This window comes from Ursus arctos, unplaced genomic scaffold (assembly GCF_023065955.2).
Source record: "Ursus arctos isolate Adak ecotype North America unplaced genomic scaffold, UrsArc2.0 scaffold_34, whole genome shotgun sequence".
NCBI classification, from domain to species: Eukaryota; Metazoa; Chordata; class Mammalia; order Carnivora; family Ursidae; genus Ursus; species Ursus arctos.
The window spans coordinates 17799312-17820178 of NW_026623030.1; the positions used below are offsets into that span (position 1 = coordinate 17799312).

The 20867-nt window shown below is 48.7% G+C and overlaps 1 protein-coding gene across 1 annotated transcript in view; it reads left to right on the plus strand.

The window, feature by feature from the left end:
• Positions 1-20867, plus strand: part of KSR2 (kinase suppressor of ras 2) — a 388766-nt gene that overhangs the window by 308972 nt on the left and 58927 nt on the right. The window contains 3 exon segments of the mRNA XM_026514966.4: positions 1575-1640; positions 4533-4659; positions 13987-14155. Of these exon segments, the coding sequence (XP_026370751.1) occupies positions 1575-1640; positions 4533-4659; positions 13987-14155 (362 nt within the window).

The window sequence follows — 20867 nt, forward strand, 5'->3', positions numbered from 1 at the left end:
TTGGGGAGACATGCATAGACATTCAAAACAATCAACGAGACCAGTGGTTCTCACGCCCGAGCACGTATCAGACTCAGGGAGAGAGGGCTTGTTAAAACAGGTGACTGCATTTCAGCTCCAAGTCTCAGCTTCATCAGATCTGGGCTGGGGACCCAGAAGGTGCATTCCTGAAAAGTTCCGAGACCAGCCGTGCCGATGCTGTCGGTCTTGGGACTCCACTTTGAGAACCACTGAGCGAGACGAATGGGGCGGGGGGGGGGCGGTCAAAGTTGAGTCTATGACATCATTCTGTTAGACAGAACTATCCAATCCCCGGAGGGCAAGAAGGTTGAGGGCAAATCTAAAGCTCGCACCTCTCTGTATAAGGTTTTTTTTTTTTTTTTACATGAAACCTCTAAGCAGACTTCGGGTGCCTTCTGGCAAGAATGTCGGCTGTCGGAAGTTAGACTGGCATGCACGAAAATGATAAGGGAATCCACAGGGGAGCAAACAGGGCACCAATGGCATCCGCTACAGTGTGTATTCTTCCGACCCACATAAACTCTAAAAGAAAAAGACAAAGCCAGGTGACAATTAGTTGGGGTTTTTATTACCTTTTGGAAGCCTGGCAAATCTTTGGGGAAGAGCAAGGTGACATTGTCTCAAAGGAGGACACTTTGACTCTAAACTCTTTCTACCTCTAAAACTGAATACCTGTCATTAGTTTCACCCTAAATGGAAGCCTTGGTTAACTTTCTCCTGTTGCTTGAGCCTTGAAGAAAAATGAGAGGCCGCCTTTGGCACCACCGACCCAAGTTCGCACCAAGAAAGCTCAGTTAATCTGTTTCTCCATCTGTAAAATGGGAAGGATACTAATATCCATTGTGTAAGGTTGTTATGAAGATCCAATAACATAACATCTGTATATGCTTAGTACAATGGCTGGCAGATGAGTCTGCAAGTAAACAGTGGATGGTTATGTGGATTGGATGATGAGGCCGGTAAAGATAAAAAATACAGACTGTGGAGGGCCTGGGTGGCTCAGTCGGTTAAGTGTCCAACTCTTGATTTTGGCTCAGGTCATGATCTCAGGGTCGTGAGATCAAACCCTGTGTCAGGCTCGGAGCTGGGCTTGGAGCCTGCTTAAGATTCTCTCTCTCCCTCTCCCTCTCCCTTTGCCCCTTCCCCACCATCCCCTCACTCTTGCACACTCTCATTCTCTCTAAAACAAAAAAGAAAAAAATACAAACTGAAACATGAAAATATCTTTCAAAGCATAAAGTCTAAGTGGACACTGTTGGTGAGGAGTTGCTACCCAACCTGGACCACCCAGTTGTGACCTGGGAGGGTGGAATGACAACAGACTTTCTCCAGAGTTAATTCCCTAGGTGCCCAGGAGATTCTTCAGCTGTCCCATCTCATCTCATATTTTGGTATCCACAGCTTCCAGAGCTTTGTGAACCACCAGGGCAGCCCATCCACCCATCCACCCACCCATCCACCCAACCACCCACCCATCCACCCACCCACCCATCCATCCACCCATCCATCCACCCACCCAGCTCTCCATCCTTCTCTCTCTTTCTCTCTCTCAGGTTAAAGTGCCACAACAAATGCACCAAAGAAGCCCCTCCCTGTCATCTCCTGATCATCCACCGAGGAGGTAAGTATTTAACACTCGCTGCCCTAGGGGTAGGCTGGGGTGGGGGCTCCTGCAGACCCTCAGAGATAGCTGTCCCACTCAGGCCATTTCTGGGTACCTCTTAATCCCCTGATACTTGCCTAATTTTTTCCCCTCTGACACTTTTCTTCCTGACATCTCTCTCCTTCATCCATCTCCGGTGCCTCTTCTCCCTCTTCCTTGCCCCTCTGCTGGTCTCTCTGATACTTTAGCCCCCAGATTCGTTTCCCCCTTCCTAAGTCTTTTTCTCTTATTCTTGTCTGCTCTCCGAATTTCCACTCTCCTCTCTTTCCCCCCGGTCTCATTGCTTTTCTTTCACACTTGGAAAGAGTGCTGGCTGAGTGTTCCCCGTGATGTGCTCCTTAGATTCAGTCATTTGGCCTTGCAGAGGTGGGTGTGGGGAGGGGTCGGGCTTGGGTTGGATTTAGGCCATCTGTGTTCTGTCCCCTGGGGCCCTGGGAGTGTCTGGGCCAACCTGTCCAAGCCAGCTACCCTTGGGAGAGCCACGGCCAGCCTTTTACCTTGGGGGAAAAAAAAAAAGCGAGACCAGTTGAGTGCAAAGGAAAGACTAAGGAAAGGCTTTGCCCTGCCTGCCAAGGACTCAACAGGAAGCATCTCCTAGGGAAAACTTGCAGGCCAGCTTCAAAATAGTTCCCCTGACTCTTGTCTCATGGCATAGTTATCTCTGACTTCTATTATCTACATTGCAATTCATTCACCGGGGAACCCTCTAGGCCCGTGTTCTTCAATACAATAGCTGCTAGCCACATCTGAATTTAAATTTGGATTAATTTAAATGAAATGAAAGTAAGGATTCAATAACTCTGCCACACTAGCCACATTTCAAGGGCTCGGCAGCCACCGATGGCTACCATATTGGATAGTGCAGATAACCAACACTTTCCTCACGGCTGAAAGTTCTGTTGGGTATCACTGGTCCCGACCTTTGTTACTCAAAGTGCAGTCCGTGGTTTGGCAACATTGGAATGCCCTGGGAGTGCGTTGGAAATGCACAGTTTCTGGCCCCATCCCAGACCTACTGAAGCAGAATCTGCATCTTTCACCGCATCTGCGGACAGGTCCTCTGCCCCTTAAAGTTAAGATGTTGCCAACTCAGGTGCCACCAGGGCCAAGCAAGGATCCGAAATGAGAGAAGGCGGCCAGATGAGGCCATGAAAGTGGAGAGGGAGTGGAGGCACCGTCTAGAGAGGACAGTAGTTGCAGCAGCCACAGAGGCAGTGTGGACCTGGTCTGCATTTTTCTCGCGGTTCAAAGAAAAGCCCAAAAGGTTGTATTAAGACGCTAGCAACTAATTAACAGTTTTAAAATTCTTGCTGGCCAATTCCCAGTCACCCTCCATCTATAGGGTGGAGCCTTGGAGCCCTACACAACCCGCTGATCTGGGACGGCCCCTCCTAGTCCCTGCTGTGTCCCTCCCAGCTCCCCTGGCCTTAGCCGGTGTAGGCTCTGGGGAATCCGCCCTGTTTTAGAATGAACCCAAGGGAAATGTAAAGAAGGAAGCAAATTGCTGCCAAAAGTCCTGGGATGTGTTCCAAAGCCCGTGGGCTGTTGGTCTCCGATGATCTTTGCATTGCTTACCTCCGCGAGGAGAGGAAATTGCAAGTAAAGGAATAGTCTTCAGCCCTTTTGCCCCTTTCCACCCACATCCTTAATTAAGAACCATCTGTTCCTTGCACAACTGTATACACTCAACGAGGCTATTTTGAAACCTGAATTGTCACATCTCTTGAGCCCTTGTCTTGGGTCAGTGTCATTGGAGAAATCTCTCTCCTTAGTGGACTCTGTTGGAGCCTGACTCCCATGTGAAGACCAGAACCAGCCTGCTGCACGGCAACCCGCTTTCAGAGGCTGACATCTGAAGAAGGGCTCCCTCCGCCCACCCGCCTTCATGGCCATGCCCCCTTTGCTCAAAGGCAGCAGGTGCCTGTACATGCAAAAGCATTGGATCTTTCCAGAAGTCCGCCAGCTTCTTGCTTCACCCTCGCCACCCCCCACCCTTGTTGATAGGAAGTTTAAAATATAGTTGGTTTCCATGGAGATGGCAGCTCAGGCTAAGCAGAGAAATTAAATCCCCGGGGTCAGTGCAAAGCTTTAACTTCTCCACCAATGCCCCACACCCCGTGCAATAAAAACAGCTAACAAGTAACACTGCCAGGCATCCAATTTGAATTTGAGCTTCTCAATTTGCCCCTCTCTGTGGTCCCTATAAGAAGTAGTGATAACAGAGGAGTAACTGGGACAGGAGCGTGGACTGTGTGGTTTGGATCAGGAAGCATTTATTTAGCATTCTGTGAGTCCAACTTTATGTGTGGCTTCAAGGATGACACTGAGGGGAGGTCTGGATATACTAAGCCTTCCGTTCAGGGATCCCAGTGGCCTTGTTTAGGACAGATGTGTTTTGACATGCAACGGGCCTGAGAAATCCCACAAGTAGCGAAGGAGGATCTCAACACAAAACTTAGATGGGGGCAGGGACAGGTGATCATTCAGAGCTTGTCCATTGATGGCAGACCCTCAGGAATCAGGAACCTCTTGTATTTCAAAGGAGGGTAAAGTCTGAAATGAACCCCAGTGTGAAACAATTATGGTATTGAAAACAACCTGATAGCTTCAGTTTTATTATTAAAATTTCTAATCGACAAGTCATTTATTGACAATATAAAAATTTTAGAAACCAGAGAACACCTGCTCTTCCTACCATGGCATGACGACTATCATTTTTAGAGAATTCCCTCTTGCTCCTGCGGGGCGGGCCTTCGGGGAGGGGGGGGGTCCGAGCTATGCTCTCCTGGCCTAACCGTATAAAACCAAAGTGGTACTTAAATTCCCAAATTGCTGTTTTTACCCCTACGGATCCAGCAAGGTTAGTCCGAACAGAGTCCGTCCCGTGTGACATCAACAACCCTCTACGAAAGCCACCCCGGTATTCGGACCTGCACATCAGCCAGACGCTCCCTAAAACCAACAAAATCAGCAAGGTGAGGCTGGGTTCCTGCTGGATTGGGGCATGCTGGGCCCCCCTCCCCTGCCAGGGAGGGGTGGGGATGGGGCTTGAGGACGGCTCTGGAAACCATCACCTCCTAGCCCACTGGGTTCTCCACCTTCCGTGTGGTTTGTGTCAAGTAAAGCTTGGGGGGCATCCAGCCATCAGTGGAGAGTCAGTGTGCCGGAAATCTGTCTGATTTAGAGAGAGGCGCACAAGTGAGAATGAATGAGTCTGTCATGGAGGGGGCAGTAGGGAGCGCAGGAGAGCCTGAGCTGGGTCCTTAGTGGTCCAGACCTGCCCTCTTCGCTCTGTGAGATGTTCCACCATCTGCCAGGATTAACTTCCCAGATGGTTCTGGGCTGACACATCTGTTGAATCAGACCACCGAGAGATGGGGGCGTCCATTTCTGAGCTCCTGCTGGAGACTCATGGACGGATACGTGGAGGCCCAAAGCTCTGAGCCTCAGCCAGTTTGGCTGGCTTCTAGCTGGTCCTCACATGGCGGTCAGCAGTGAGCCTCTCTGTGCATCTTTCTCTCCACTGTGGGGTGGAAATTTCCAGTGTGATTGCCACATCCTGTGTTTGGTCTTTTGGTCGGACTGCACCAGAACTATCCCAGGGAGACTTGCAGGCTTACGGTGGGAGGCAAAGGCTGCACATGCCAGCAGGTGATCTCTCAAGCTCCCCAGTGCGTTGTGCGTTGTGTTGAAGGTACATAAGTATAGATCAACCCAAGCATGTGGGAAGTCATCACCTGTGTTCAGCACCCTGAGGAGCGTCAAGATGGAGGAGTAACCTCTCACTGGCAAGGCTCAGTCCACTTCTCTGCATCTGCTGGAGAGAGCATTCCCCCCTCCCCAGCCCACCCTCCACACAGCAGCCAGAGTAATTCCTAATGAGCATAATTTGAATCCTGCCCCCCTCTGTTTCAAACCCAGCCAGTGGCTTTCTACTGCATTTAGAAAACAAATCAAGCTCCTTTCTGCGGCCTGCGAGGCCATGCGTAATTTGGTGCCTTGCTCCGTCTCTGACCTCCCTCAGCATGCCTCCCCACCAAAGCCCATATGTTCTTTCTCGAGCGCGCTGTCACCCACCGTTTTTACTACCAGCTCTCAGCCATTCACCATCTGGCTCCTTGTGGCCTCATCTAAGCGGTTGAGAGCTTGGCCTCTGAAGTCAGGCAAACCTTGCAGTCAACCTTGGCTTCCCCCACTTACTAGCTGTGAGACTCTGGGCAAGCCACTAATCTTTCTTGGCCTCAGTTTTCCTGTATGTGAAATAGGTGTGTTCTGGTTATTGACCCCTGCACAACGAAGCGCCTCAAGCTTACCAGTGTACCACAGCCTTTGAATGACGCTCACGGAGTCTATGGGTCAGGAATTAGGACAGGGTACAGTGGGGATGGTTGGGCTCTGCTCCATGATGTTCAGAGACTCACCTGGGAAAACCCACACAGCGGGGGGCTGGAATCTTCTAGAACAGAGATCAGCAAACTATGGCTTACAGGCCAAACCGGCCCAGCACCTGCACCCATGCTTCTGAATAGAGTTATGTTGGAATGAGCCACACCCATATCATCTGTGGGGGCTTTCACACTACAGTCGGGAGCTGAGTGGTTCTAACAGAGACCACATGACGCACAAAGCCTAAAATATTTACCATTTGGCCATTTCAAGGAGAAGTTTGCCAGCCCCTGTTCTAGAGCCTTCTTCACTCAGCTGTCCAGTGTCTGGACTGGGATGCATCAGAGGCGGGGTTCCGCAGAGACTCAGTGGGAGCATCTACTAGAGCCTTCTTCACTCAGCTGTCCAGTGTCTGGACTGGGATGCATCAGAGGCGGGGTTCCGCAGAGACTCAGTGGGAGCATCTACTAGAGCCTTCTTCACTCAGCTGTCCAGTGTCTGGACTGGGATGCATCAGAGGCGGGGTTCCGCAGAGACTCAGTGGGAGCATCTACTAGAGCCTTCTTCACTCAGCTGTCCAGTGTCTGGACTGGGATGCATCAGAGGCGGGGTTCCGCAGAGACTCAGTGGGAGCATCTACTAGAGCCTTCTTCACTCAGCTGTCCAGTGTCTGGACTGGGATGCATCAGAGGCGGGGTTCCGCAGAGACTCAGTGGGAGCATCTACTAGAGCCTTCTTCACTCAGCTGTCCAGTGTCTGGACTGGGATGCATCAGAGGCGGGGTTCCGCAGAGACTCAGTGGGAGCATCTACATGTGGACTTGCCTTAGGGTTTGAGCTTCCTCGCAGTGTAGCGGCTTCAGGGTAGCGGGCTGCCTACCTGGCAGGTGAGGGCGCAAAGAGCAAGTGTTTTAGCCAACCAGGGCTTTTATAACCCAGCGTTATAGAAGCCGCGCACCGTCTTGATGTGTCACTAGCCAAGGGTTGGTATATATATACGCCAGACTGATGGAGACTGTCATGGTCTTACTCAGATTCAAAGGGAAGAGGCATAGATTCCACCCATCAATGGGAGGACTCCAGGGAATTTGAGGCCATGTTTTAAAGTGTCCATGGTGGGAGGCGCCTGGGTGGCTCATTCAGTTAAGCATCTGCCTTCAGCTCAGGTCATGATCTCAGGTCCTGGGATCGAGTCTCGCGTCGGGCTCCCTACTCAGTGGGGAGTCTGCTTCTCTCTCTTCCTCTTCCTCTGCCCTTCCCCCTGCTCATACTCGCTCGGCCTCTCTCAAATAAATAAATACAATCTTTAAAAAATAAAAAATAAAGTGACCATGGTGGCTAGTAAGAGCACCAAACTCAGAGAGTGCTTTGGGACTGAAATGGGAAATCAACATAAAAGCATTTAGTATGGTTCCTGGCACGTAGTAAGCGCCCAGGAAATTCTAGATACCATTAACAGATTCCATCTTGGGCTTCCAATCCATATGTCAGGCGGGGTCCACTTCTTCCTTGTTATTTGCAAAGGATACATATAGGTCTCTAGAAGAAGGGATCCCAACCTCTGGGGGTGCTCAGGGAGCTCAAATGGTATGGCTCCTGAGAAGTAACTGTTCATGTCTGTAACCCATCCTTTTCTTTGTGACATCTCAGGGGGCAGGTTGCTCAGAGCCATCCCGAGACCTTCCCGTCTCCATCGAGGCCTCCCGATCAGATGGGACAGAAACACAGGTCAGATAGATCAGTGACTGTGACATCGTTCTGCTTGTCTGCCAGCAGGAGAATTTGATAAGAGAAATAAATTAACCTCTATTTAGAAAGCAGCTTTGACTTGAAGGTGGACAGGATCTATCACAGGGCTGGGTTATTTTTTCCTCTCTCTCTTCTCACTGGCTTCACACAGATTCTTTTTGTCAGGCAATGATGTGGTTAGTGCAATAGATTTCTGAGCCAATTTAGTCTGAAGACTTCCTTTTCATTGCTCTGTCTCCTCTCCTGTCTGGCTCAGTCAATCCAGGTTCACAAAAAGCCTAGTTTTTTCTCCCAACAGAATAGTTAGAGTGTGTATTTTGGATTCAGAAGGCCTGGGCTTGAAACTTTGTTCCTTCACTGACTAAGCGGTCATAGTAAGCTCTCTCTGCCTTGGTTCCTGCCCCCCCCCCCATAATCCCGTAAAAGAGGCAGGATGATCGCAGATGTGATTGGGATCGTGGAAAGGATTAGATGCAATGATATGCATAAAGGAGTTAGTCCGACACTGGATACTCAGGGCCTGGAATGGCTTGACGACAAAGAGGACAGAATGAGGAGGGGAAAGAGGGACAGAAGGAGGAGGAGGAGGAAGAGGGAGGAAGAGAGGAAGAGGAGGAGGAGAAACAGCAGCATGCCAGCTGCTGCCAGCTGCCAGCTCCTTGGGGGACCCCAGTCTACAACACTTCCGCTTCCCCAGCAAGCCGTCAAAACCCCATCTGCAGTGGTGTCCAAGGCTGCAGACCTGCCTGCTGCCGTGCCGCTCTTTGAAGCACCTGCATGCTGGCTTGCCCTTTTCAGTGAGACTTGCACTCAGGCCAGCTCCTTGGACGTGCAGCAAGACCATGAATCGTTGTTCTGTTCTTCCATCGTGATCTTGACTCAGCTACTCTTTGTGGGTCTGCTCCAGGCTGTTACTGTTGACTGGTTTCCTCGTCCTCTACCTTCCTCTCTCCTTGTCATTGCTTCTGCCTCCATATAGTTCCTACTTCTCACAACCTTGGCTAATTCGTTTTCTGGCCTATTGTGGCTCTTCTCCTCGTCTCCTATCTGCCTGTGCTCCTAATGCTGTTTGCTATTCTTCCTGTTGGCCAGCTCGTGTTTTCATTCCATACCATTGTCATGGGCCAACTGCCATCTTGTTCTGACCTGTGGTCCTGTGTTGGGGGTGGGCTCTGGAGGTCACAAGACAAGCATGGCTGCTTAGGACTGTCTATTCAGCACCATCTATTGGGTTGGAGCATAGAGACAGTTTCATTAGAAGTCCATGAGAGAGGCAGTTACCATCACCACCATGTCCAGACCAGTGCACAACTGGGTGGAATGGGAACCTGGGAGATGAGCATGCTTCTGTTTGATTCCCAGAGTCAGATGTGAATTTCTTGTGACTTGGCACAAGCTTGTGTTTCTGCTGCTGGCATGGAGGTTAAGACCGGGGCCACCAACTCTCTGTATGACTCCAGCAAGTCACTCCCTGCTCTCCGAGCCTCAGTGTCCCCATTTACAGAATAAGGGGTTGGACTGGGAGGTCTCTCTAAAGGACGTTTCTGCATCTTAACTGTGCTCAGAAAGAGGAATTATGCCACTAGCCCTTCCAGAATGATCTAGTAGAGTTTGGAATGCAACCTCTAGTTGCTGGTCCCATCGGGCCATAGATCTGGGTCTGACCCAAAGAAGGAACTTCCCCTCCTGTTGTAGCAATTCAGTCAAGGAATGTGGGCACCATATCCAGTGCTCTCTTGGGATGATTCTGTGTATTTACAACAGCGCTGAACTACAAAGATGAGAAAGACCTAATTCTTACCCTCGAGGAGGTAGAGATAATTCCTTTCTCTATAAACACAATTCCTCCTCCCCTCCCTCCCTTGATCTGTCCTTCCAGTTCTCCTTCTTTTCCTTTTCCATTAATTTACTCATTCATATAACACTTATTGCTACCTCTTACATTTTTATTCCTGTGCTAAGTTCTCCAGATTCCAAGATGAATAAGACACAATCTAGGAGATAGGAGGAGATAGATCTTTTTCCTCCCTCCCTCTCTCCTTTTCTTCATCCCTCCAACCCTCCCTCCCTTCATCTCTTTCTTGTTTTCCTTCATCTTGGTTTCATCATTTCCTTCATTGTTGGTCCTTCCAACCGGTGGAAGGACCACGCTGTGCCTGGCGTATTTCTAAGTGCTGAGAATAGGGAGCTCCCAGCCTAGAGGATGAGACAAACACGTAGGCTGGGAAGTGACCGGGTAGAAGCAACAGCTGAAGCCAAGAGAGTAATGCCAAGCTAGCACTAGGAGTGAATGATGTGCTCTACCTGGTGGAGCAGGGGTCGGGGGAGCTCCGCAGAGGACGGGAGTGGTGAGCTGTGTCTTCTAGGTAGACTAGGGCTAGACAGATATTCCAAGTAGAAATTACAGCATATCCCAAGCCTTGAAGATGTGAAGTGGCCTGGTTTGTGTTGGGAACTGTGAACCCCCTCATCCAGCAATAATGCAGCACCCCTTCTTGATGAGGCAGGGTCAGTGGAGGCCTGATGGAGAGTCAGGACTTTTCCCACTACCCATCATTAATGAAGCTAGTCCCCTGTCCTTGGTGTCGGTGGATTGCATGGGGAGTAGTAATGAGGCACTCCTAATTCTCCCAAAAAGAGTGTATCAGTGGAGGCCTATGAAGAGGCTGGAATTCCCACCCCCACCCAGCAACAATTAGGAACCCTCTTGCCCTCAGGTGCCAACAGAGGCAGAGAGCCTAGGATCTGCCCCTACCCAGCAATAACAAGACAGCACACGCCCTCTTCCCTGCTAGGGTGGTGTCACAGGAAGCCAGCTACAGCCAAAGTTTTTAGTAAGACCCAGAGTCTCACAACCTAATACCCAGATGTCCAGGCTTCAGTGAAAAATCGCTTGTCACACCAAGAGCCAGGAAGATCTCAAACTGAATGAAAAAAGACAAACAATAGATGAGACAAGTGAGATTTTGGAATTATCTGACAAAAATTGTTAGAGCAGTCATCATAAAAATGTTTCAATAAGTGATTATGAACAATTTTGAAACAAATGAAAAAACAGGAAATTGCTGCAAAGAAGTAGAAAGTCTCAGCAAATAAATAGAAGATACAAAGGAGAACCGTATGAAAAAATTGAGAACATGTAACTAGGAAATACAGTAATTAAAAACTCAGTGGAGGGACTCGGCGACAGAATGGAGGGGCAGAGGAAAGAATATGTGAGCTTGACAACAGAGGAGTAGAAATTATAGAGTCTGGTAACAGAAAGACAGTGAACTAAAAAAATATATGAGTAGAGCCTCAGGGACCCTTGGGACAACGATAAAAGGTATTGATTGCATTGGTGTCATCAGAGTCCTGGAAGGAGAGGAGAAAGAGGTCAGGGCTGAAAAAGTTCTCCAAGAAATAATGGGCAAAAACTTCTCAAAGTGGGCAAAAGACATAAACCCTTGTTCCTATTTTTTTGATTCGGAAGCTAATACACATACTATGTTCATGAATCGGAAGACGCACCATAGTTAAGATGTCAGTTCTCCTTAAAATTGATACCCAATTCCTATCAAAATCCCAGCAAGATTTTTTTATAGATAAAGACAAGATTATTCTAAAAGTTCCATGAAAAAGCAAAGGAACTTGAATAGCTAAAAACAATTTTGGAAAAGAATGAAGTGGGAGGAATCAGTTTGCCTGATTTCAAAGCTTATTATATAGTTAACAGTAATCAAGACCAAAGAGGATATACAGATGGCAAGTAAACACATGAAAAGATGTTCAATATCATTAGCCATTAGGAAAATGCAAATTAAATCCACAGTGAAATATCATGACACTCCTATCAGAATGGCTAAAATAAAACATAGCGATAACACACTGGCTAGGATGCAGAGAAAATCAGTCACTCATACATTGTTGGTATAAAATGGTGTAGCCCCTCCAAAGAACGATTTTTGCATTTTCTTTAAAAATTAAACGTGCAATTACTCTGCTGTCCAGAAATTGCACTCCTGGGTATTCATCCCAGAGAAATAAACACTTTTGTTTGTACAAAAACTGTACATGAATGTTAATAGCAGCTTTATACACAGTAGCCACGGAAGGGAAACAACCTAGCTGTCCTTCAGCGAGTGAATGGTCACGCAACAGCTTGGCTGAAGCTCCAGAGAATTCTTTTGGGTGAAAAAAAAAAAATCAATCCAGAAAGGTTGCCTACTGTATGATTCCATTTGTATCGCATTCTTGAAATGACAAAGTTGCAGAAATTAATAGATGAGTGGTGTCTAGGGTTCAAGATGGGAGGGAGAGAGGTGAGGAGAGAGAGGGAAGTAGGAATAGCGATAAAAGGGCAGTGTGAGGGATCCCCGTGGTGGTGGGAATGTTCTGTATCTTGGCTGTATCCACTCAATGGCTGCGTTGTGATATTGTGCTGTGATTTTGCAAGACGTAATCATCAGAGAAAACTGGGTAAGGATGCGCGAGATCTCTGTGACTTCTTAAAGCTGCGTGTGAATCTGCAGTTACCTCAGACAAAGAGTTTAATTGCAAATTGTGTCACCGACATAATTGCTACCATTTATTGACAACCAAGTGCCTCAGCCCAGTGCTCGGGGTGTAGGTGCCTGCGAAACCTCTTCGAAACTTCACAGCAGACCCAGCAGGTGGGTGTTCTGAGCCCACATGAGGGACGAGGAGAGACTAAAGCTCACAGAAGTGAACTCACTTGCTGGGAGGCGGTGGGAGTGAGCGCGTTCTGGGAGGGTGATACGCACAGCACGGGTATGGACAATGTCCGCCGCCCATTCACCCGGCCCTCCCATGCTGGTTGGTGTTTGTTATGCTGACTCTGGAGCTTGGCAGGTAAACATACCTGTTGTCGAATAACCGGCTCGCACAAAACCACCCTCAGGCACCCACAGCCAGTCGGAGTGACAGACCTCAGTAATGCAGGGACCAAGTGACCAGTGTCCTGTGAGAGGACAGATTAAGGTGCCCTTGAGAACACTCGGCTCTGCTGGCTTGCCGAGGCAGGAATCCCTTTTATAGCACGTTGAGGTTGGCTGGTATTATTCTCATTTTACAGTGCACAAAACTGAGGCCTGAAGAGGTTAAGCATTTGGTCCCGGATGTAGCGGGGAGGGGCAGCTGCAGGATCTGAGTCTGGGTTTGCCTGACTCCGGCTTCTGCTGGGGTCAGGCTCCTGGGGTTGCCATAACAACTGACCACACACTGGGGAGCTAGAACAACAGATATTTCTTCTCTCCGGGTTCTGGAGGCCAGGCGTCTGAAATCAAGGTGTTAGTGGGATTGGTTCCTTTTGGAGGCTCTGAGAGAGAATCCATTCCATGCTTCTCTCCCAACCTCGGGTGGCCCTGGGCTTCCTAGTCGTTGCTTGGCTTAGAGACGTGGCAGTCCAGTCTCTATCTCAGTCCTCACACGGCCTTTCCCTCTGTGCATGTCTCTCATTTTCCATTTCTCATAGGGCCACTTGATATTGGATTTAGGGCCCACCTTAATCCAGAACAATCTCCTCCTGAGATCTTTAATTACATCGCAAAGACCTTTTTCCAAAGAAGGTCACATTCTGAGTTTCCCAAGGGGTGGGTCTTTTGGGGGGGCACTCTTGTCCTGATCCCCCCGCCACCAGGGCCATTCTGAGGGTGCACACGTGGATTCCATCCTCGTGTTCGCTTAGAGCAGGTTCGGGTCCAGGAGAGGCAATGCCGCCTCCGAATGAGATGTGAGGGAAGAAGCTGAAGGCTCGCCCTCGCGCTCTCTCTAGAGCTGTCAGGCTGTGGATTCTTTAATAAACACTCGGGAGGAGAGGTGTTAGGATGGGAAGAGCACTCTGAGCACCTCGGCGTGGGACTTTCCAAAATCAAAAGGCACGGGGACCAAGGCTGTCACCTATGTGGCTTTCATTACGTGGTAACCTTTCGCTCTGGAGTCCAGACAGCAGGCGGGAAATTGATGCCAGAGACTGTTCCTTCCACAGCTGGAGGCAAACCAGCTGGCGGGCGGGGATGAGGAAGCAGGTGGGGCGTGGGAAGGGTCTGGTGGCTGCGGGAAGGGGGGCTAAGGATGCCGGGGTGGGGTTCCTTCCTGCTTGCTCACTCTCACTGCTCTGTCCCTGCTTCTCTGCCTCCCCCTGGCCCCTGCCCTGTTTTCTTTCTGCAGGACCACATCCCCGTCCCTTACCAGCCAGACTCCAGCAGCAATCCCTCCTCCACAACGTCCTCCACGCCCTCCTCGCCAGCACCCCCCCTCCCTCCCAGCGCCACGCCGCCTTCTCCCCTGCACCCTTCCCCGCAGTGCACGAGGCAGCAGAAGAACTTCAACCTGCCAGGTACCTCTGCACTTGGGGCGTCGTGGTGGGGGGAGGGGTTGGGCTTGAACCAGAGCCGGGTCCAGGTCAGTCTGCGCTTAAAGGCAATGGGTTGAAGGCATGCGGATGAGTCTTCCCATAGGCAGGGCGATCACCACATATTACCTTATTTGATCTTTAGGGTAGCCATGAAGTAAGTCTTCTCAGCTCCATTTTACAGGTGAGAACACTGAGGCTCAGAGAGGTAAAGGGACTTTTGGTCAACAGCAACCCGGTGTCTCCAACTAAGTGGCAGTCACAGGGGGAGCCATCTACTCGAACTGGCAGTTGTCTCATGAGCTGAATAGCTTGGAATTTGCATCAGGATCCTGGGGCCACAGCTGACCAGGGCTGCATTCAGATGGAGTCTTACTCCAGATGTCAGGATAGGGCTCGGAATGAACAGCTGGAGTCCTGGATTCAGTATCCAGTTCTGTCCTGTTCATGCCATGTGACCTCTGACTTCAGCTTTCCCACCCCTGAAAGGCTACAGATGGGTGAGAGGATCCAGAAGGGTCTCCCAGCTCATGAATTCCAGGGCACCTGGCTGCTGACCTGAGACCATGCACTGGGCTATGAGATGCTGGAGAAGCCACACATGAGCTGTTTGGCTTCTTGGCCTCCTTTGTCATTAGGCTTAAGAAAGAGATATCTCTCTGCTCAGGTGGGCCAGATCTAAGAGTGTTCCCACCTCTTCTGAGGTCCAGCCCAGTTCACTTCCTCTTCTAGGGCCCTAGGACTTCCCAGCTTGGCCATATTTTCAACACCACAGCTGTTGTCAGGAAGGAGGCTGGTGGGATGAGGTCTGGCTTGGCCAATGGGAGCCAGAATCTAGATCTGTGTTGTTCCATATGGTACCCACTAGCCACATGTGGCTATTTAAATTAAAATGAATTAAAATTAAATATAATTAAAATTTTAATTCCTCAGCCACATTAGCCACATTTTGATTACTCAGTAGCCACGTGGGGGCTGGTGGCTGCCATATTGGACAGTGCAGAGTATAGACCATTTTTAGCATCCCGGAAAGTACCACTGGACGGTGCTAATCTAGGGGCTGATTTCCACCTGAGCCAGTGAGCTTCATGCAGGGGGAAGAAATCCAGGTCCTCAGCCACAGGTCACACTTCCAAACCTAATCGGCCACGAGTGAGTGGCGTATAGGCAAAGGGGGGCCCACTCCCAGACCTAGGCAGCACTCAGATACAACTACTGATTTAAGGACAAGCTGTCGCCTGCCCACACTGTTTTGAGCTGGGGCTATGTCCATGCGACTAGGGCACATTTTGAAGTCTTGGCAATATGGGGATTTTTTGTGAAGTTCAAGCCTGAGGCCGTCTTGTATCTGTCTGGTGTGAAGGCCACTCACTTGGCAGCCACCAAGGATCATAATGTGAGTCAGCAGCTAGAAGCTGCTGGAAGCTTCCCCAAGTCAATTAGGCCAAAATTGCCCACTATGTCCACAGGTTGGGGGCTCCCACTGCCGCCTCTGGGGTGGTCCATTTCTACTTCCCTGGAAGGGCGTGAATGGAAGAAGGGCCCTTTGACCTTTCATGACCCCCCCCAAATCTGGGGGGAAGTGGGTCTGGGTGCTTTCTTAGAGCTGCTCCACCCCACCCCCAGACACTGACTTTGGGGTACTGTCCCTGAAACTGTGTGCTGCTTGCTTAATGGCCAGGGGCTGAGAAAGGACCTCTTCAGGGAGAACCACAGAGTGCCACAGCTCTTTCCCTCAAAGACTCTGCTGGCATCTTTAGACAAGACACCTGGCTAACCAGGGGTGGTGACTGTTTCCCTGAGCTTCTTCGTTCCTTCGGTTGGGTCCCCGAGGCAGGATCCTTGCTGATTTGCAACTAGCCTGCCGGTAAATCCGCACCTAACCGGGACATCTCATGACAGTGACATTTGGGGAGTGGGTTGAGGGGTCCCCTGAGCGAAGGTATTTCACGACAGCAGTTGAGAGAATGAGCTCTGGAGCTGGGCTGCTTGGGTTCCAATGACAGCTCTGCTACTTAATACCTGCATTATACTGAGCAAATCAGTTACCGCTCTGTGCCTCTATTTCCTCCTCTGTAAAATGGGGATAATAATAGTATCTACTTGGGGGCGCCTGGGTGGCACAGCGGTTAAGCGTCTGCCTTCGGCTCAGGGCGTGATCCCAGCATTGTGGGATCGAGCCCCATATCAGGCTCCTCCGCTATGAGCCTGCTTCTTCCTCTCCCACTCCCCCTGCTTGTGTTCCCTCTCTCGCTGGCTGTCTCTATCTCTGTCAAATAAATAAATAAATAAATAAATAAATAAATAAATAAATAATCTTAAAATAATAATAATAATAATAGTATCTACTTTATAGAATCACTGCAGGACTAAACCTCGTCATACACGTACAGACCTGAGCAGAGTGCCTATCTCATTGACGATCTTACAAATGCTGGGGCACCTCGGTGGCTCAGTTAGTTGAGCATTTGACTCTTGATTTCAGCTCAGGTTGTGATCTCAGGGTCATGAGATTGAGCCCCACATCGGGCTTCTCATGCTGAGTGTGGAGCCTGCTTGAAATTCTCTCTCTCCTTCTCCCTCTACCCCTGCTCTCTCTCTCTAAAAAAAAGAAAAGACAAAACAAAAAAACTACCATGACTACTATTTTTGGCATTTCTCACCATCACTGCTAATTTACATGGGCCTAATCAGAATTCTGGAAATAAAGATGAAATCCTCATATACCCTGGTGTTAGGAGTAGGAATTGAATTCAACCTTCTGAGAAGGTAATTTTGCATTGTCTATCAAAGTTTTATATGTACATTCCTTGAACCAGCAATATCACTTCTAAGACTTTATATACAGATATGCTTGCATAGGGCCCAGGGATCTGTATGTAAGGATTTCATTGCAATAGTGGAAAACCTGGAATCAACCCAAGTGGGGAATGGTTGATTACAATCAAGAGGGGAATGGTTGATACACTGTAATGTATCTGCATAACCAAATATTCAGCCTCCCTTAAAAAGAATGGAGTGGCTCCTTGTAGATATCCTGACATGAAAGCTATCCACAATGTCATTTAAGTGGGAAAATAAGTGATTTGCAAAGCAGTTGGTATAATAACATCCTACGTACTCTCAAATAATTACATATAGTTGTATATGTATGTTTATATGTGTGTATATATATACTTGTATATTTGCATATGTACAAAAAAAGTCTGTAAGAACTTCAAGGCAGCTGTTTCTAAAGAATTTTATTTTATTTTATGCATTGCTACAATGTATAGAGTACCAAGGAGCATGCACCAGGTTTATAACTGAATACTAATAATAAAATGCAATATTGAAGTGGAAAGCAAATAGGAAAGCAAAATAGGATCTTCCAGAAAAGCAGCCAGACCTTCTCCCTTGAGCAAAATTCCCTCAGAATGACAAGTGCTTGTCCTGTTCATATAAGGCCCTAGTCACTGTCACACTCTTGACTGTGAGCCTTTGCTGATGGGAAAGGTGGCTTTGACCATGGTTCCCTGCCAGCTGTTGAGTTTTCTAAAGACTATTCTGGCTAATGCTTGACGTAACCAGTGCCCAGCATTGACTGATCTAGAACATTCTTTTCCAAAAGATCCGTGGGGTTAATAGGCATTTGGCTCACCTGTTAACCTCATGACATATGAAAGAAGAGTTTTTAGTTGGAAAACCAAATGCATCAGGCACAGACTTTGTCAGATTTGTGATTGACTTCCTTGTTCTCCTGCCACTCGCTTCCAAATCCCGGGGCTGTATTTGACCTGGCAAGTGGCTCATGGGTGTTTCCTCCCTTCCAGAACCTCCCACCTCCCCTTACTCTGCCCTGATTCCCTCCTTATGCTCAACAGTGCTCCTTCTTCCCTGCCATGATCTTGTTCATTTATTAACTTACATAGTGTCCGTGTCCTGTGATTGTCAGAATTGTCAGCCCCATGAGACTAAGACACATGTCTGCTTCATTCACCCGTCTATACCTGAAACCCAACACATTGCATACTGCGGAAGGCACTAATTAAGTGTTGTTGGCTTTATTTTTAATGAGGGAGTGACTGAATGAATGAATGACTTGAAATTCTTGCTCTGCCCAGGGCTGCAGTTTTCTCTCTTCAAGTCGTCTTCTGGCCCTCAGACTGCATTCATCCATCTATTTCCATAACATATATTTCTTGAGCATCTACTATGTACCAGTCCTATACGAGGCACTAGGTATGGGCAGTACGCAAACCAGCCAGCCCTGTATGAGTTTCCAGGGGCTTGGTAACAAATCACCACAAGCTTAGGGGCTTCAAACAGCCCCAGTGTGTTATCTTACAGTGATGGAGGTCCCAAGTCCAAAGTCAGTTGCCCCAGGCTAAACATCAAGGTGTCCACAGGGCTGGTTTCTCCTGGGGCGTCTAGGAGAGAATCCACCTCCTTGCCTTTTCCCAGCCTCTAGTGGCTGCCTGCATCGCTTTGCACATGGCTCCACACCACTCCCACCCCTGTTTCCATCATCACGTCTCTGACTCTCTGTCCCTGACTTGGGTCCATCTGCCTCCCTCTTGTAAGGATCCATGTGATTACATTTAGGGCCCACCCAGACGATCCTGGGTAACCTGCCCATCTCATGATCCTTCACTTAATCATACCTGCAAAGGCCCTTTTGTCATGGAAGAGGACGTAGTCACGGTTTCCAGGGATTAGGATGTGGACCTCTTGGGCAGATTGGTATTATACTGGCTGCCACAGTCCCTGTCCTCGTGGAGTCTACAACTTCATGGGAGAGATGGGTTAGCCATGCAGACATACACCTGAAATAAGCTGCAACAAGGGCTTTGAAGGGAAAGAACAGCGTTACAACAGCCCTACAGCAGATTCAAGAGGAGAACAAGTTTAGGTTGTAGGGTCAGAGGTGACTGGGTTCCGAAGATGGGGGAAAGTTGATTGGACAGAGGGAGCAGAGCATGTGCAAAGGCCCTGCCCCAGGAAAGAGCTGAAAAAATGTCCCCATGACCTGACTGCCATAAATAAGGGGAAAATAACACTAAGTACGACTCAGAGCTGCAGGGAGGAGGCCTGGCAGGGCCTTTCAAGGCATGGATTTTATTTAAATCTGAATTTTATTTAAAAGATGTTGGCAGGAGATGACTTATCCTCCAACCTTCCTTCTAGATCCTTCCTTCTCAAAAACTTTTCAGGCTGTTTTTGGGGAGGCCTTAGGGAAGGAGGGAAGGAAGGAGGACTTCGGAGTAGAAGTGCCTTCAAAGTGGTCTGCTTATGTTTCTGGCCTCCAGCCACCTGAAGCCTCCAGTTCCCAAGTCCTCTTCCATTCCAGAGAAAGAGGTGCCCCTCAGCTTTCCTGAACAGGCCACTTGGGTTCATCAGCTTCCCGTTGGAGCTGCTCCTCACTGGTGTCTGTTGTCGGCAAGGACAGGCTCACGGCCACGCCTTGACTCCTCTCTGACCACTCTCTCCTTGTCGGTCATCAGGAACAAGCTGTTCTCCAGCACAGAGGGGTCAGGGAGGGGGCTGGCTCTGCACATGGAGGCATTTGCCAGCGTCCCTTTGCCTGACACCTGTCCCTTTTCAGAGCAGTGTTTCCTCTCCCTCCCCCAGCTGCTGCTCTTTGAAAGAATGTCACTCCAGCTAGCCATTTCTGCAGACACTGAATCCCCTGTCCCAGCTGTGAAGGAAGAGATCAGCTAAGCCTCTTGAGAACCCCGTGTAGTTTTTCCTTTTTAATTTTAGCCCCTTGTTGACTGCATGCAATGAAAAAAACAAAAAAACAAAAAACAAAAAAGCCTAAGTTATCTAACAGAAGAAAGTCCTTGAAATCACGGAGGTTAGTTTTCTTTTAAAGTTCTGCTCTTGACTTCGAATGAGTTGCTTCTTGTCCCAGGCACCTCATCTTCCAGATTCAGAAAATGCATCCATTTGGATTGCAATTATCTGGGATATTTGGGGATCACTGTGCTAGAAGAGAGTTGATTAATTCCACAAACAGGAGTCGTGCACCCATGGGTGCAAGGGCCCTTGGGATCCTGAGATACCCACACTTGCTCTCCGTCCTTGGGGAGTTTATAAACCAGTTCCAACCTCAGGGGCAGCTAATGACTTTCCTCTTTGAATTTATTTTCTCTTAATTATAAGTCATTCTTGTCTGTTTATTAAGAGAGCTGAGGGAGATATTGGCTTAACCGTTACAGCTAATGCTTATTCAGCACTGCTACGCACTCTGACCTCATGTAACGATGATCTCAGCCCTGGGAGGGAAAGACTGTTATTATCCCCATTTTACACACTTGGAAACTGAGACTTTGGACAGAGTTGCTCCAGCTTTTACAAACAGCCAAAGGAAGAGTGAGGATTCGACCCTCTAGGATCAGCCTCCTACTCCTGCTGTCCAGCTCATCTTTGCTTTAAACTTGAAGTCAGTGTGCTTTTTCTATAATGAGCCTAACGGTAATATTTTAGACTTTGTGGGCCATATAGTCTCAAATATTCAACTCTGATGTTGTAGCATGGCGGCAGCCAGAGACCACATGCAGATGAATGAACGTGAGACTGTGTTCCAATAAAACTTTGTGAACCAAAACAGGTGATGGTCCAGACTTGGCCTGCTGGCCATGGTTTGTCAACCCCTGGCCCCAGCCTCTGATCTACTCCATGAATTCTTGGTGAGTCAACAGAGGTAATAAAATTG